This window comes from Syngnathus acus, chromosome 1, assembly GCF_901709675.1.
Source record: "Syngnathus acus chromosome 1, fSynAcu1.2, whole genome shotgun sequence".
NCBI lineage: Eukaryota > Metazoa > Chordata > Actinopteri > Syngnathiformes > Syngnathidae > Syngnathus > Syngnathus acus.
The window spans coordinates 9,527,675-9,543,820 of record NC_051087.1 but is presented as its reverse complement, the minus strand read 5'-3'; the positions used below and the strand labels follow the sequence as shown (position 1 = coordinate 9,543,820).

The window sequence follows — 16,146 nt, the reverse complement described above, 5'->3', positions numbered from 1 at the left end:
ATGTAACTATGTAAAACTATGTCAGGATGTTCGCCATCTTGAACCGGGAGTCTGCCTTTCCTTTTCCGAGTGTAACTGACCAATCAGGATCAGCCTCAACCTTTCGTCACAACCAATCGCCTTGCAAGCAGTTCTTCTCGCAAACATGTCACCCATGAAGCTGTGTGTTCCTGGTGAGTTTCTTGTATTTTGTGACATTAACCTGTGTTGCTTCGATTTAAACAGGGACCTGTGTCCGGAAATATTTGTGATTCCATCATTAGTCTGGCATCTTCTACAGATTGTATTTGTGAAAGGCACTATTTTCTGGTAAACCTCAAACTATCGGTTGAAAGGCTAAATCATGCTAAATAGTTGCTACCACGCGTTTTAATTTTGGTACTCATTAAAATCCGTGTTGCAACTATTTGAATGTGTCTCACAGCGTCGCTACGTTATGTTACGTTAAACGAGGGAGTCATTTCGTCTTATCGTCGTGTGTGGATTGTGTTGACTTTTACTTTCCAGGGCAGGTTTTATCATCAGCAGTCCTGCCCATCGCCCCAGGCAGGATAGCAGCATTCCTTTCTGGCTTATGTTTAAATCCTTGGTTGGGTTCAGGGAGAAATGTGTATTAAAGTAATAATACTAATAAATGCACAGATAAAACCATTCCTATTGATAAAAGCCACTAACGTGAAATTGATTCGATACAATAATGTATGACCTGAGACAGTTTTTGTGCACCCTCATCTCATCTGTACGTTTTCCTTCAATAAGAGTGTCCGTTTTGTCTTCAGGTGATAAACTTTGTAGTGTGGAAGACTGTGCTCCTGGGACAGGCGTATACATGCGGCATGGCTACATTTACTCCTCGCTAGCAGGCTACGTGCTCAAGAAAAATGAAGGCGAAGAGGTGAGGGCTGTGATGGCTCGTGAGGGCTCGTGTGCAGTCGGACGAAGCTGCCAAGACATTCATCTGCGTGGGAATGTGTTACAGCATTGTTCAGTGACATGTTGTCAGGCCTATTTAACCACAAATGGAATCAAAAGAATTTAAAAGGTGGAGTATTTGTACACTAATTGTGATTTGTTTCTTGTCTTCTTTTCTAGTTACCAGTCATCTCTGTTGTGAGAGAAACAGAAACACAGCTACTTCCTGATGTTGGGGCAATTGTTACTTGCAAGGTAATTCAATGTGACTTGATTGCTAGATGTTTCACAGTAAATACACAATATAAACATTGGTCACGACAAACAAAATGAGAGGAGAATAGATCTGCAGTAGGTACCCGTGATTAAATAAACGGTAAACAGCAGATGCTACAGTAATTCACGCGTAGCAGGCATACCACTCACAAGTACAATATTCTTTATTTTGTACAGATAAACTTGGTTTGTGCAGATAAACATAAATGCCTTTTTATTTTTGATTGACCAGGTGACCAGTATCAATCCCAGGTTTGCTAAGGTCCACATACTTTATGTCGGCTCCACACCCCTGAAGGACCGCTTCAGAGGAACGATCAGGTACTGTACAGCTAATGTGTGCTTCAAAGGATCCCTGTTTTTCACTGCCTCACCATCGTATAATGCAAAAACTACTCCTCGTTTCCAAAACCCTCAGAAAAGAAGATGTCCGGGCAACAGAGAAAGACAAGGTTAGTTTGAAAGAGTAGTCACGACGTCATCAAACATGTCATTTAAGACGATGTGTTTTGGACGCATCTTCTCTGCAGGTGGAGACGTACAAATGTTTCAGACCTGGCGACATTGTCCTGGCTAAAGTGGTATCCTTTGTTTTGAATGAATTGCAGCATATTACATATTATTTAAAGAGGAAGTTAACCCTGAAAATTTCTTTGGAATAGATTCTGTGCAGCCCAACTAGTTGAAACACAATATTTTGTTTGTGGAATGTGGACTTCTTTCATCTGCCCCCATTAGGGGCAGATCAATCGTTTCCATCTCACTCTGTCCTCTGTATCTTCTTCCGTCACATCAACAGTAGCAGTACCAAAATGAATGTATCTGCTTGTGGCTAAATATTGCGTTTATAGCATGTTGTGGTATTCTTGACCTGAACTGTGACAGATTTCTCTGGGTGATGTGCAGTCCAACTACCTGCTGACGACAGCTGAAAATGAACTTGGCGTGGTAGTGGCTCACAGTGAAGCAGGTAAAACTCTTTGAAATTACTTTTTTGGCTAATATATTTAGTGACTATGCACAGTACACAAAAAGCGTTTAATATATAATGTATGTATCTATCTTTTTTTTTTTTTGTAAATACAGCAGGCTCCACACGTGACACTAAAAATACTTGTCGTACTTGTACACTAGGTGCACAGATGGTTCCGATCAGCTGGTGCGAGATGCAGTGTCCACAGACGCATGCCAAAGAGTTTCGCAAAGTGGCAAGGGTCCAGCCAGAGTATCTGCAAGCGTGACAAACTTGACACTTGATTTTCTTCACAAGGAACACACAGCTTCCCCCTCCTCTTCCCTGGGTGACTCCGGGGCCTCCCCGAATGAGCATTATTGTTTTGCTTGGGGAAAATATTGTTTTATTTCTTTTACATTTTGTCAGAATATCAGCTCGGACACAATGTTAACATGTACATTTCTCATTTTCTCTGGTGGTTATGCACCAATGATAAACTGAAGTCTGAACTGCATTCAAAAGCAGCTTCGCGAGGTTGTACTCAAATAATACGATTCAGTTTGCATCTTTTGGTGCTCATTTTTTCCCCCACCACACACACCATGGATTCCATTTGTATCAATTTCAGTTAAATTTCTTGTTTTCCAGTACATTGAGCCTACAATTAACGCAGAATTTATTTTTAATGAACACTTCACTTTACTGAAGATGTTTGCGAGAAAAAAATATAATGAAAATGTTATCCTTGCTTTGCCCTTTTTTTTTTTTAATAAATATTGATTGTACCTTCACAACTGGAAAAATACAGAGAGCAGTTGTGTAACATTTCTTTATTTACAGGGATTCCTAAAGTAAAGAGCTTGGTGCAATGGAAACAGTTAAAACAATACTAAAGTTAAAACAATACTAAAGCTGGAGTTTGCAGTTTAAAAAAAAAAAAAAAAAAAGCCATATCTTAAAACTATATAAAATGACAATGACAGTAGAAAATCACAATGATCTTTAAAAAAATCATACCTCGCCCCATTTTCCACCTAAAATTGTATTTTAAGAACTACACTGGTCAATGTTTTTTCTAATCAATGGTGCATGTATTTTCAGATGATTTTTTTTCCGGCTGATTCAGAATCTGCCCTAGTTTCTTCTCTGGCACATTTTCATAATAACAATAGCTGTAATATATTTTATATTTATGAATTAAGGGTATTTTTTCTTAAAGGTCTTAGCTTGAAATTACAATGCATGATCAAATTTAGATTGTGATCTTAGATTTTATGAGATTTTAGATTTATACTTGGAAGGACAAAAAAAACCTCGTGTGCTAGAGGAAAAATAGTATGTTTTTAAATCAGTGTTATAACCACAAAACCATCTTGAGTTAAAATTTACTGTTGAAAGTGTCACTTTAAACCTTGTCCCACCATGACAAGAATAGCCTACCAGAAACTCAAAAGGTGAAAAGAAGGTGTGCCCGAGCTATGCTCATAATTTGCATGGGCGGATTAGTTAAATGTGTAATCCAGAAAATAATGTTTAAAAAAAGTTCAAATTAAGCCCGTTGCCAAAACATTCAAACCTTGCTAGCTTGAAAACTGCAAACTCCACCTTTAAACGATCTACAAAGCTCAGTCATCAAAGTGGACAGAATGACATGCGTTGATGTCAATAAAGAACTGTTTTTGGGGAGATTTGCTGAAGCCAAGTCCTGCACCTTGGTTGTTAAAGTCTATTCTGCGTGAGTGAGCGCGCTCAAACTCGCTCCAGAGTCCTTGCTGCAAGCGCTCCTGTGCGACTTTGTCCAGTGCCATATTTGGCTTTGGCGTGCTTGCAACAGCAGCTGGCTGGAAGTTCTTGAAGCCACCCATCAACCTGAGAAACTTCTGTTGCTGTTGACAGTTTTCAAACTGGGCGGTGCTCCACTGACCAAACCCCTGGAATGAGATTGGAGAAGCAATTAGAAAGCGACACAAATGAACTTCAGAGAACACAGTTGCTTTGATTTATACTGTCAAAATCTGCAGTCAAATTTGACTACGACTATAAGATATCTTAACAAAGATTCTTTTTTTTATATCACTGTTGTGCACTTTGATGGACATGGCAACCAAAGCACTTTAAAGACCAAAGAAAGAAGAATCACTGACTGAAGCTTGGTCCGCTTTTTGAGGGTGCGAAGCCTTGTCGACCTCCATTTGTAAAGCCTGTCGCCTTTCCTGTGTTAGAGCAGAACACTTCATCAACAAACACGGAGCGGACTCGACAGAATTAGCAGAACGCAGTAAACATTTTTCCAGTAGCCTATTTGACCATCCAAAAGTCATGAAAGCAATGAAGACCAAAAAGCTTTAGATTTGAATTATGTTGTGGCATGCAAAACATGATGATTCCTTTTTACCTGGTTGATGGTCAGCTCGTCAGTGTTTCCGGTCTTCTCTGACAAGAAGACGACGTCCACTTGGGGAACTCTCCTCAAATCATCCTAGAACACAAACCCCAAAAGTTAGTAAGCATGGCTAAAATGTTCAACAATATGACACAAGGATACACTCACCCATTGATGGTCCGATTCGACTTTAATTTCCTCCACCTTCTTCGGTTTCCTTTGAATCTCTTTCTTCTTCATGCAGGAGTCAGGACACACTCCCTCAAGCACTTTCTCTTTCTTAACAGGACTTTTCTTTTTTCTTTTCTTGTTTGGTTCCTGGTGTTGCGTTTCTTCACAATTAGGCTCTTCTATTTTTTGTTTTTTCTTCTTCACAGATGCAGTTTCTTCATCTGTGCCGAGCCCAGACGGTTTTCTCTTCTTGGGCTTTTCTTTTTTTTCCTTTTGTTTTGTCTCACCTTCCTCTACGTCACTCTTTGCGGCTTTTTCTTGCTTCCGTGCTGCCGCTTTACTGGAATCCACAGGTTGTTCTTTATCTGGTGAAGCATCCTTCTTTTTCTTCTTCTTTGGCTTAAGCTCACAAAGCCCCTCTGACGTTTCTGTGGCCACTTCACTCTCTGATAATTTTAACTTAGCGGTTTTCTTCTTAATACTTGTTTCAGTCTGTTCCGCTACATTCTTTTTCGTCTTTGCCTTGTGTTTAATATCCCCTGCACTTACGAGTGGCATCTTATTAGGTTCTTTCTTGGCTTTCTTCAGTACCTTCTTTTCTTTTCCCCCCATCCAAACCTCTTCATGTTCAATTTGTGTTGCCATATCTTTCACTTTTTTCTCCTTACACTCACTTTTGTCCTTTTCCTTTTTCACCTTCACCTTGATGACTGCACTGTCATCTGTAACATGGTTAGTATCATGAACCTCATTTTTGTCTTTCTTGGGTTTCTTTGCCATTTTCTCATCATGAACCTCATTTTTGTCTTTCTTGGGTTTCTTTGCCACGTTCTCATCATGGACCTCATTTTTTTCTTTCTTGGGTTTCTTTGCCACGTTCTCGTCCTGAACCTCTTTTTTTTTTTTGCGGGCTTTCTTTGACACTTTCTCATCATGAACCTCATTTTTTTCTTCCTTGGGTTTCTTTGACCCTTTCTCGTCATGAACCTCATTTTTTTCTTTACTGGCTTTCTTTGACACTTTCTCGTCATGAACCTCAATTGTTTCATTCATGGCTTTCTTTGACACTTTTTGGCCAAGAATTTTATTTTCTTCTTTACTGGCTTTCTTTGACACTTTCTCGTCATGAACCTCATTTTTTTCTTTACTGCCTTTCTTTGACACTTTCTCGTCATGAACTTCTTTTTTTTCTTTCATGGCTTTCTTTGCCACTTTTTTGTCAAGAATTTTATTTTTTTCTTTACTGGCTTTCTTTGACATTTTCTTGTCATGAACCTGGTTTTTTTCTTTCATGGCTTTCTTTGACACTTTTTTGTCAAGAATTTTATTTTTTTCTTTACTGGCTTTCTTTGACATTTTCTTGTCATGAACCTCGTTTTTTTCTTTCATGGCTTTCTTTGACACTTTTTTGTCAAGAATTTCATTTTTTTCTTTTTTTGCTTTCTTTGCCACTATCTCATCATTAACCTTATTTTTTTCTTTCTTGGCTTTCTTTGCCACTTTTTCATCATGAATTTCATTTTTTCGTTTTTTGGGTTGCTCTGCCACTTTCTCGTCATCTTGATGATTTTCATGATTAGTCAGGGTTTTATTTTTGGACTTTTTGTCATTACTTGTTTTCTTGGTTCCTTTTTGAATGTCGGTCTGTGTTTTCTTTATGTTTGTTTCATTACAATTCCCATCTATTATATTACAACCATTCACCACTTTCTTCTTCGGTTTTTCCTCACCGCCTACTTCTAAAGGCCCCTGGACTGTAACTACCGAGTCATATTTTTGAAATTGTTTCTTTTTCATGTCCACACGCTGGGCTGTCTCATCAACTGTGGAAACGTTCATTTTTTGAGGTGAAGTTTGTTTCTTCTTGGAATACTTTTCAACATTCTCATCTATCACATCCTCTTTTTTCATTTTCATCTTCTCCTCACATCTTTTCACAAGAGCAGACCTGTCATTTGACTGGTGGACAAAAATGTGATTACACATTCAGATTCCATACGTTATATTTCATTACCAAGCCGATCACATAAGTGTGTGTGCCAAACCTCTGAGATCTGCTTCGGGAGAGATTCCTGATCAATGTCTCTTTGCAGGGCAAGTCGCCTCACCTATTGGGGAACACAACCGAATTGAGTACGAGTGACATTAAATATAATGAAGACCACAATCACATTTGACAAGGTCCTGCAGCTCTATACAGTCCAATCCATAATTATTCACACTGTAGATGTTCTTAAGACAAATATTGATATGTAAAATGAATTCATACACTGGCCATATTGTTAGCTATTTACTCATGCAAAAATGAAAATAGCAATTCTCTAATATTAATAATGACTTAAAATCAAGTTTTGCACTATTTTTCACCTTTTTGTTCTTATACAGCAGACAATCAGTAAATGCAATTTCACTTTAACTCTGAATTTGACCAATGAGGAAATAACTTTGAGATTAACTGATTATTACATAAATTACCTGATCAATGACAACAGTCAGCTTGGGTCTAGGTGAAATCCATTCGGAAATAAAGAGCACTTCTTCAGAATCCCTCTGAAATTAATTAATGGATGAAACAAACAGGGTTAGCTAGTTATATTTGTTTCCCGACTGCTCTGTTTTGATTTTTAAAAGAAGAATCGTAGCAGTCCAAGTTGATGGACGACGGGAAAGAAAGTTAGTCTATCAATTATTGGAAGGCAAACACACAAATACTATGAAAAATAAACCCAAACCGGCTGCACGTCACGATTGCTTTGTTGCACTGTTGTTTGAAGCTTGAAAGAACGCTACACCAACATAACTTACATGTTTTTTCCTAAAGCACAGTGCGCAAAATAATGGCATAACATAGTGTAGATAAGTTAGCAAGATAGACGCCAACCATTAGAATAGTTTCACTTACTTTGCACATTTGATTCATTCACGTGCCGAGCAGGACTTTTCTGACCCGGAAGTGATTTCCTTTGCTTCCAGTGGAAGAGTTTTCGGAAATGTTGTCGCTGTTCATCAAAGTAGTGCTAGTCAACTAGTGCAACTGCTAGTCATATTATTTAAAAATAAAAATAAAAACGCGATAATATTATGTATAATTTTAAGGTGCGTTTCTTTTTTTTTTTTTTTACCAATTAGCATAACGGCAAGGTTTAGTTACAGCTAGCTTGTACTTTTAAGCAAAATTTCAAACATTAGTATTCAGATTAAAATTTACGTCAATTGTAAAGAGCAATATCGTTAAGTATATGTTTCTCAGGTGCCTATAAATTGCACGATTGCACTTAACTTAGTAATCAAATGAAAATCTACGTTTCAGTTTTAATTTTAAAGAGCGATATTTTAAAGTAGGTTTTTCTCAGGTGCCTATATAAGTTGCACGATTGCACTAAACAGCCAAATATGTGGCAAGACTAAACATCTTACAAAAAGCCCTTGGTGGTTGAGTTGGGTGATTCAAATTATTTGATATTTTATTTACTGCTTTGCTCAAAACATGAATGGTCTTTTTCCAGTGTTGGTGCATCAGTGGTGCTGGAATGATGCACACACTTGGAGGACCATGGAGACATGGTTGGACTTTGAATCTTGACTCTGGCCTTCCTGTGTGGAGCTTGCATGTTCTCCCTGTGCTTGTGTGAAAATTGGGTCTTCGACACACTGACCTCTTCCCACACTGTGTGCCCTGCAATTGACTTTCCACCACCCTTGGGTGTACATCGCCAGTGCCCAAAGTAGAGTTGGGAAAAGCTCCAGCTCACCCGAACGGATATTATCACAGTGCAATTATGCATACCAGGGCAGGAGTCTGATGACAAATGAAGGCGACCTTTTATAAGAGAAAATGTGCACGATGTATTAGTCACTCTGTGCAAATTACATTACAAACATTCATATTATGCTGCCTTAAAACAGTGACAGTGCAGTTGCCATAAAATCCTTAAAAGGTCAATACCAGTGCTTTTCACAATTTAAGACTTACTTGATTGAAAGTCATTAATATTAAAATATTAAATAATAATGTAAAATGTCAAGTTGATATTTGCAGTATACAAAATTGTAGCATAAATCTCACTAACAAAAGCAACATTGCAGAAACCTTACAATAGTTCCTTAGTCAGAAAATCAGATTTAGTGCAAAATGGACCACTTGATTAGAATTTGAACACCCACAGCAATAGTGAACATTTTGAGTCATAAATTGCACCGTAGTATTATGCCAGTATCACACAGACTATATTGCCTGAAAACTAAATGCATTTGCAAACAAGATTTTTTTTTACGTTTTATATTATTCACGTTCAAACTGGAACAATTTCAAATTTTGTAGGAATCACATTGCCCTATTTCACAGCAACACTGTCATACATAACAATTTGGTGACAATCACACATCACAGTACAAAATATACCAAAACTGATGGCCAGATGACAAACAGATGATTTAACAACCTCTCGTCTACATTATTGATAGGATCTTTTGACATCTGGCCATACGGTGTTTGTTTTAATCATTTATTGAATATTGACATCAAAATCTTAGAAAAAAACAAAATGAAATCATATTGACAAAATATCAAAATAGTTGACCTATTCCCAAATATTACCACAGAGATCATATTAACTCTCATAAAGTGCAAAATACAGCTTCCAAGATATCTTAAACCTTGTACTGTATCACATATATTTACACTCATTGGTTACATCATTAGGTACACTTGCAAAATCTAATGCAGTGTTTCCCAGGTGTTGTTAAGGCAAGGCACCCATTTTACATTACAAATATCTATACCATCAAACAAAAATGTCACAAAATCTATGAATACTGAAATAACTATCATCTCCTTTCTATTTATTCACCAATTGATTTACCAATTGTGAAACTGTCAGAAGTTTGCCGATACTCTTGATTTCTCAAAATATGAGCCAATGATGCATATGGAGTCACTGAAAATTGCGCCGTCTTTCCGCTCAATAACGTTGTGATCATTCAACCCATTAAACTCCTGAGACAATGACCACTGGTTGTCCAGTTGTTACGTTACCGTGGACAATCACTGCCAGCAATTTCAATAAGACTCTCACACGCAGTCCATATTTGGGTTAAGGTCTAAATTCCAATTACAATTCTGCCAGTAAGAGTATTTAAGACCATCAGTTAATTCTTTTTTTTGCCTAATTTTATGTTTGGAAAGTCCTCTCCATTGTAAAGTTAAACACTAAAGGTCAAAATGTTGTAAAACACTCAAATATTCTGTTTGTAATTCATATTTTTGTTGTTGTGTTAAAGGACCAAAAATATAAAAGCATTAATGAATCATCATTTTCAGCCAAACAAAGTAAATTTGGACAATTGATAACCTTTGACCACCTCACTCGGGTGCCATGACCTCACCACTAATGAGATCCATTGCAAGAGCTTGAATGCTCATTCCTTCATGTTCATTTCACAATATGCATATTGTTTTGGTTTTATTGTAAAATTAAACTGCATCACACTAAATTGTATTTATACCATCTCGGGTAATGTATATGAGAATCAAAACTCAGCTCTTGTTTGGGTCCTGAATAGATGATGCATGTAAAAGGTGTACCAGTGTACCTAATGATTTCACTGTTGAGTGCATTGGTAAATGGCTTTTTAAGTTGTCCACAGACTTTCGTTTTGTGCAAGATTACGGGCAATACGAACAAGCGCTGTACTGTAGCACTCTAATGGAATAGCGAAATGGCGGGAAAAATACAAGACGTAGCAAGCTTTTGTAGGATATTCTGTAAATTCATATCCTGAAGGTTTGTATAATCCTCAACCCCACGCATTATCGGTCCACCTGAAACATTTGCTGTTATCGTATTTACATATTCCAAACATCTGTGCATCGCTAATATTAAATCACTGTCCTCATCCGTACTGTCACTGTCATTTCCACTCCTTTTATTTGAGGAAAGTGACACAACCTTTCAACAATAGCTTTCAAAATGCAGAATTCAAACAATCATGCAGGAACATGAAATGTGTTGAGCTGTTGTCAGTCCATCCTGGATGATAGGTTATGTCTTTTTGTAATTATTACTCCTCGTCAGGAATCAGGGGATTAAGCAACATAGTGATACAGAAGCTCAAGTCCCATGACCACTTTACCACAGTCGTCTTCCAGTGTAGTTAATGGGGGCCGTGGGCATCTATATGAAGGTGAAAATCAAGTTGGTCTTCTGAAACTACTGATTTTTGACGAGTGACATATTTTGAGAGACACACTTACCGTGCCGCCATTCATAACAAGAGCCATTTCAGTCGGTTGGTATACGTGACCTCTGAAGGCGATGCCAGGGCGAACACTGCCGTGACCGCTCTGGTGATAGTTTCCACTTCGAAGAGCTGAATGATCAAGCAAAGTAAAGTCAGTGAAATTGGAAAGTGCATTTTTTGCTTTTACAATCATTTTTCTTGCCCAAAATGACTCTGAAGTCTAAAAATACATACACTGCTTATGCTTCATTACATTTAGCAAGTTCTCTCTTGCGATTGGTCCATGTACGTTTACTCCAGTAAATATTAATTTTAAGGTTCTTTATGTTATTACTCATATTCATTTATGATGCCATTATTCCACAGTCAACACAAAAGACAGCCATCTTGCTTCTGTGAAAGGATGTGTGAGATCAGCAAGTACTGTAAAATGATCATTTAGCAATGTTGTGACTCATTTTGGTAATTAGAGTCTAAATGTACACATTCTACAGAAAATAACCCTACATCGCAAGATTTTGTATGATTATTAATTCTTGTGGTTCTCTTTTGTACTATTTTGGCAAGCTCTTTTAGAGTCTCCCTCTCCATTGTCGATGAGGATGAGCATGTTACATAATAGAAGCTGCACTCGTGAAGAGTGGGTGGGGCTTCATGTCGTGAGTCAGTCTGCTTTTGATTAATTCACTCGACAGAAGTTTTGCTGTTTCTGAATTTTACATTCATTCATATGACATTAAATGGAGAAAAAGCCCAGACGATTTGTGTTGCTGGTTGCCTAGCAACTGTACATTTCCAGCTGTGAGCTTCTTCTCCAGTTTGATGTCAAAAGTGTGACCTCTTGAGTTCCACTGAAAGGCAGAATTCAAACACTATCAAAAGACACGTGTAAAAACATGGGCGTACTTGCACCGTGCTCCTCAATAGAAAAGGCTTGGTTTTCCTGGAAGGGTTGCTGAGAGTGTGCTTGGAGCTCATCTCTGAAATGTGGAGGAGGCGTTGTCTCACTGGTGTCAAAGAAACCTTGCCTGGCGCATTGTGAACGGTTCCAGAGACACAAGTGGCTCTCAGGAATGCCGTGGAACAGCAGAAGGATCCAGCCCTGCACAACCAGGGCTACAGCCAGAGCGGGCTCGTCCAGCAGACGGTCCTCCACCTTTCCCGCTCCTCCTCCTGACCTCCCCACTTTCCCTCTGAGCCTCATTGCTTGGCTCCCATAGAGATAAAAGCCAAGCCACGCCACCCAAAGCAAGGCCGAAGCCAGACTTGCCAGGAAGAGCCACACCGCATTACACTTCCATCTCCTTTTGTCACTCTCATCTTCTCGATCCTCGTCACTTTCACGAGGTGCCTCTACCACCAGTTCGCCCCCACACAGCACTACCCCGAGAGAGAGCCCCATGGCTATGAGGAGCAGCCCTAAAGTGTAGCTGCATGCCAGAGCAAAGTCCAAAGGTGGATACTCGCAGGCTGGGTGACCCTCCCTGACGACGGTGAGAAGGACCCATTCGGCAGAAATAATGCCCTGAACTAAGGCCAACGCTAAGCCCAGTGCAGCCAGCGTGCTTCCTGAGGGGCTCGTCTTCCCAGCCACCAGCCTCCTGAGCCTCAGGCCCTGGACGAGCAAGCTTGAGAAGCAAAGGGCGAAGAGGGGGCCCCAGAAGGCTCTGCGAATCACACATAGGACCTGGTTCTTTCCCACAAGGAATGCTAGAGAGATGGGGAATATCCCAAGGAGTGTACCCAGGAGCAGGAGAAGGGGTCCCACGCCAGAGCGCCTGGCCGGGTCTGAAATAGAGCGAAGCTTGACGAGAAGGAGCGCGGCGAGGATTAGAGAGGTGAGGCCCCCGCTACAAGCCACGGCCTCCAAAACGACGCCCCACACCGACTCCAGGTCACACAGCACTCTGTAAGAGGGCTCCACATGCTCACTACATCCCAGTGGAGGAGGAGGAGGCGATGGATGGGATGTGCAAGAGCCCATCAGTAGCAGGAGGAAGATGGAGAAACTGTTGACAGCCATCTTTGAGGGGTGTTGAAGACAAGAGAGGAACTAGTTAGGTGAGACAGAAGGAAGTCACATCATAGAGACACATTATAGAACACTGCTAAAAAAAAATCTGTCACAGATCAGACATGAATATTCTTCTATGTGGAAACACACTCATGCTCTCACAGCGCAGAACGGATTTTAGCGCTGGGCAATAGTTTCCTTGGCAACGGGAAACAGCGTGGGCTGACATTGCACGCTGGGCTTTGAGAAGTCGAGCTTAAGAACATAAAAACACAGACACGCACGCACGTACTCATGCAAGCCATAATTATGCATTTTTTGTTGGGCCCTGTTGCAACATAAGAAATACCCTAATTTACACCAGAAAATTAGTCTAAACATCCTCAGTTTTTGGGGAAAAAAATAAAAATCTGATTTAAACCTCAAATTATTTCTAAAAAGCATACTAACAATTACACATGATTTGATTATTGACTTACCTCTGAGGGCATCACAGCTTCAAATCTTAATTACTGATAATGGATTGTCATCATTTTCTTCATGCCATCGTTCGGAGAATTAAACTGATTCTAATGAATAATCCCATTTCAAATCCTCAGGTTTGCAGGAACCGCAGCTTCCATGTTGCATTTGAAAACGTCCTTCAAGTTGCTTTGTTAGATTGTGTCCCGCTGACCACACTCCAAAAAATAATTAATGATAACACTTGACGACTTCTACCTCTTCAAATAGCTCCCTTTCACTCTCTCGCCCTGTTTTAACCTATCTGGAGGTCTCTCTTTCTCGCAACCACTGCCGTCTTCATCCCAGTCACTGTGTCTGCATGTTTCTCTCTCCCTGCTGCATGTTGACTGTGCGGAGGTGTCAACAGAGATGCAATCCCAGCTTTGCTGGAGCTCACCCACGTATGGGAAGCAGGGACTGCTGGTGCGCACATCCAACCAGGAAATTATGAGCACACCTCTTCACACCCAAGGTTATTTTTTTTCACAAGCTTTGTGTTATTTCCCCACTTCATGGGATTAATCATCATAACAGGAAGCTGCTGCCTGTTGAACTTTCCTCTTTGGTGGACCAAAACAATAATAGGCAACAACGTTCATGTCACAGGTGTGCATTAAGAGTATTGCTAGCTGAGTGAGGAGGGGATTTGGATAGATGAAGGCAGATGGATGACGCGCTGAGGCCACGTGACCCTCCTTGTAGGAAATGTTACATAACAGCCTATCATTCAGCCAAGACTCTCTTTTGGGTAGACTAATCTCCTGCCCTGGAGATGAACAAGATCTGAGGGTGCCCATGACAATCAGCATGGAATTTGGCAATCCAGCCTGTTGCTGGCATACAACTACATTGGTGACAGATTATAGACAGTCAGACATTAGAGAAGCCAAAGCTGGCTTGTGGTACACAAATAAACTCTGGGACAAACAAATGCATGTAAGGAAAGAAGATCAGTAGATCATCCAGCTACTAGCTACGTTTTTACTACACAGATAAAGAAGTAACAGTTGAAAATGTAGGATTATGTATGGACGGTAAATGTAAGAGGGTCCATATTATCTTGACTGCTACTTCAATTACTAATCTCCTTTAAGGCTTTGGATTCAGAGGACAATGGATACTGGAGCTATCAGACTGCATCTTGATCGATATCTGAGGCCCAGGAAACTATTTGCATAGAAATCTTATTTTACACTAGTAGAATGTCATTTTTCTTGATCTAATCCCGTGAATAATTTGCTAATGATGAGTTACTACAGTATATGATTACTTAATAACTCATTCAAAGGGAAACATGAACCTATGGATAAAATTGCATGAAAATCCATTCGGCAATTGTCTTTCTACAGTGAGATGTGTTTTTTGTCTGGAAGCTGCGGTTACACCTTACCCACCCTACTAATATGGAAAGACTTTGAGGTCAATTGGGGCTCACGACTTTAAATGTAAAAATATTAACCTGTTAAAATTTTTAACCATTAATATTTCCAACCCATTTCCTCGATACACCAATTTTATTTTCTATCGATTACAGCCATCCTCAAAGTCCATAGTTGAATACAGTGAGTTATTATGGGATTTTAATTCTGTCCCCTAAACCAAAATTCTCAGCAATTGTATCGTTTGAGTGCCTTGTCTCTACTGCGATAGTGTTCTGTACATAGTACCTTTTGTGACATGTAAATCTTTGGCTGTTAGACATTTTTTTAACTGGCATTTCCAATATTATTCTAGTAAAAAATATGTGCCTTTGCTGATGGCTCAATAAAAATTCGGAAACACTGCCCGAAACCGTCACAGTCTAATTGTTAGTTTCCAATGTAATTGAGTGAGTGTGAGTTGAATCTTTCCACAGAGACATCAGGACCACTCATGCTAAACGGAGACAAGATATGCAAGTGCTGACTCATAGCACATTATCTCTAATCTGGCTAATCCAGTCATCACTTAAATCCATCCAATAGAACCTAGTCGATTATGGTCCATCCCATAATCCCTCCGTTATCCCTCACAATTATCCAATAGTCGACATGTACAGTGGGCACAATTGCTCACTTGCACTTTATTTATTTTTTGCAGTGTCCCCACATTAAAAACATAATCAAACAAATGTAAATATCAAACAAAGATAAACATAAATGCACTTTTTAAATTAGGATTTCATTTAAAAAAAAATTCAAAGCTACCCAGGCGCAATATAGAAAAAAACTTTGCCCCACTTTTTAAATCCTGAACTTACATTAATCACATTTTAAAATAAGTTTGTTCGTCTGAGACTGGGTAAAAGTGACAGCAATGGCAGAATTCCAGGTGGAAGACCAGTAACAACATTGACAACATTATTCCACAAAGATGTTAAAGACTCATTTTGATGAGCATGGCTCCAAGCAGTTATTAGGTTTAGGAGGAAATTACTTCTTCAATATTGTTTTTCCTTATATTTAAAATTATTTATACACTATATCTTTTTCTGAGAACAGACCTCATAATACTTGCACAAGTTCAAGTCTATATGGCTCATTGACTAAATTGGTTTACCTTTGCTGGAGTCTAAGCTATCTAGTAGTCACTTGCAATGTCATGTACTGGCCACTCGGTAGAAGCAGTCAGCCAAGAATCCCAAAATCCATTATAAAACACTGGAAGGCTCCACTGTGCTATACTGTACAAAATGTCATTCCTGTCACTTAT

At 39.3% G+C, this 16,146-nt stretch overlaps 3 protein-coding genes across 7 annotated transcripts; 1 reads left to right on the top strand and 2 right to left on the bottom strand.

The window, feature by feature from the left end:
* The first annotated feature begins 65 nt into the window (after positions 1–65).
* exosc1 (exosome component 1) lies at positions 66–2,890 on the top strand. The gene is made up of 8 exons (XM_037246492.1): positions 66–173; positions 780–895; positions 1,093–1,167; positions 1,421–1,509; positions 1,607–1,640; positions 1,719–1,769; positions 2,074–2,158; positions 2,323–2,890. The coding sequence occupies exons 1-8, from the start codon at positions 146–148 to the stop codon at positions 2,427–2,429; spliced, it is 585 nt and encodes a 194-aa protein (XP_037102387.1). The 5' UTR covers positions 66–145; the 3' UTR covers positions 2,430–2,890.
* Positions 2,730–7,675, bottom strand: knop1 (lysine-rich nucleolar protein 1). Of its 4 annotated transcripts, none has more exons than XM_037246280.1 (9): positions 7,503–7,573; positions 7,173–7,247; positions 6,743–6,805; positions 6,069–6,656; positions 5,622–5,732; positions 4,695–5,573; positions 4,539–4,622; positions 4,288–4,356; positions 2,730–4,074 (listed from the first exon to the last, which is right to left on the bottom strand). In XM_037246280.1, exons 1-9 carry the CDS (start codon positions 7,539–7,541, stop codon positions 3,769–3,771), a joined length of 2,214 nt encoding a protein of 737 aa, XP_037102175.1. In that variant the 5' UTR covers positions 7,542–7,573; the 3' UTR covers positions 2,730–3,768. The 4 variants fall into 4 exon arrangements, with proteins under 4 accessions (XP_037102175.1, XP_037102166.1, XP_037102157.1 ...); XM_037246271.1 differs by having other exon boundaries at positions 4,695–4,812; positions 4,846–5,732; positions 7,503–7,570; XM_037246262.1 differs by lacking the exon at positions 7,503–7,573 and adding an exon at positions 7,600–7,675 and having other exon boundaries at positions 4,695–5,732.
* Positions 7,676–9,057: 1,382 nt separating this feature from the next.
* On the bottom strand, positions 9,058–13,892 carry gprc5bb (G protein-coupled receptor, class C, group 5, member Bb). Of its 2 annotated transcripts, none has more exons than XM_037246382.1 (4): positions 13,431–13,892; positions 11,844–12,990; positions 10,951–11,066; positions 9,058–10,870 (listed from the first exon to the last, which is right to left on the bottom strand). In XM_037246382.1, exons 1-4 carry the CDS (start codon positions 13,440–13,442, stop codon positions 10,826–10,828), a joined length of 1,320 nt encoding a protein of 439 aa, XP_037102277.1. In that variant the 5' UTR covers positions 13,443–13,892; the 3' UTR covers positions 9,058–10,825. The 2 variants fall into 2 exon arrangements, with proteins under 2 accessions (XP_037102277.1, XP_037102282.1); XM_037246387.1 differs by having other exon boundaries at positions 11,844–12,960; positions 13,431–13,889.
* Between the last annotated feature and the right edge of the window lie 2,254 nt (positions 13,893–16,146).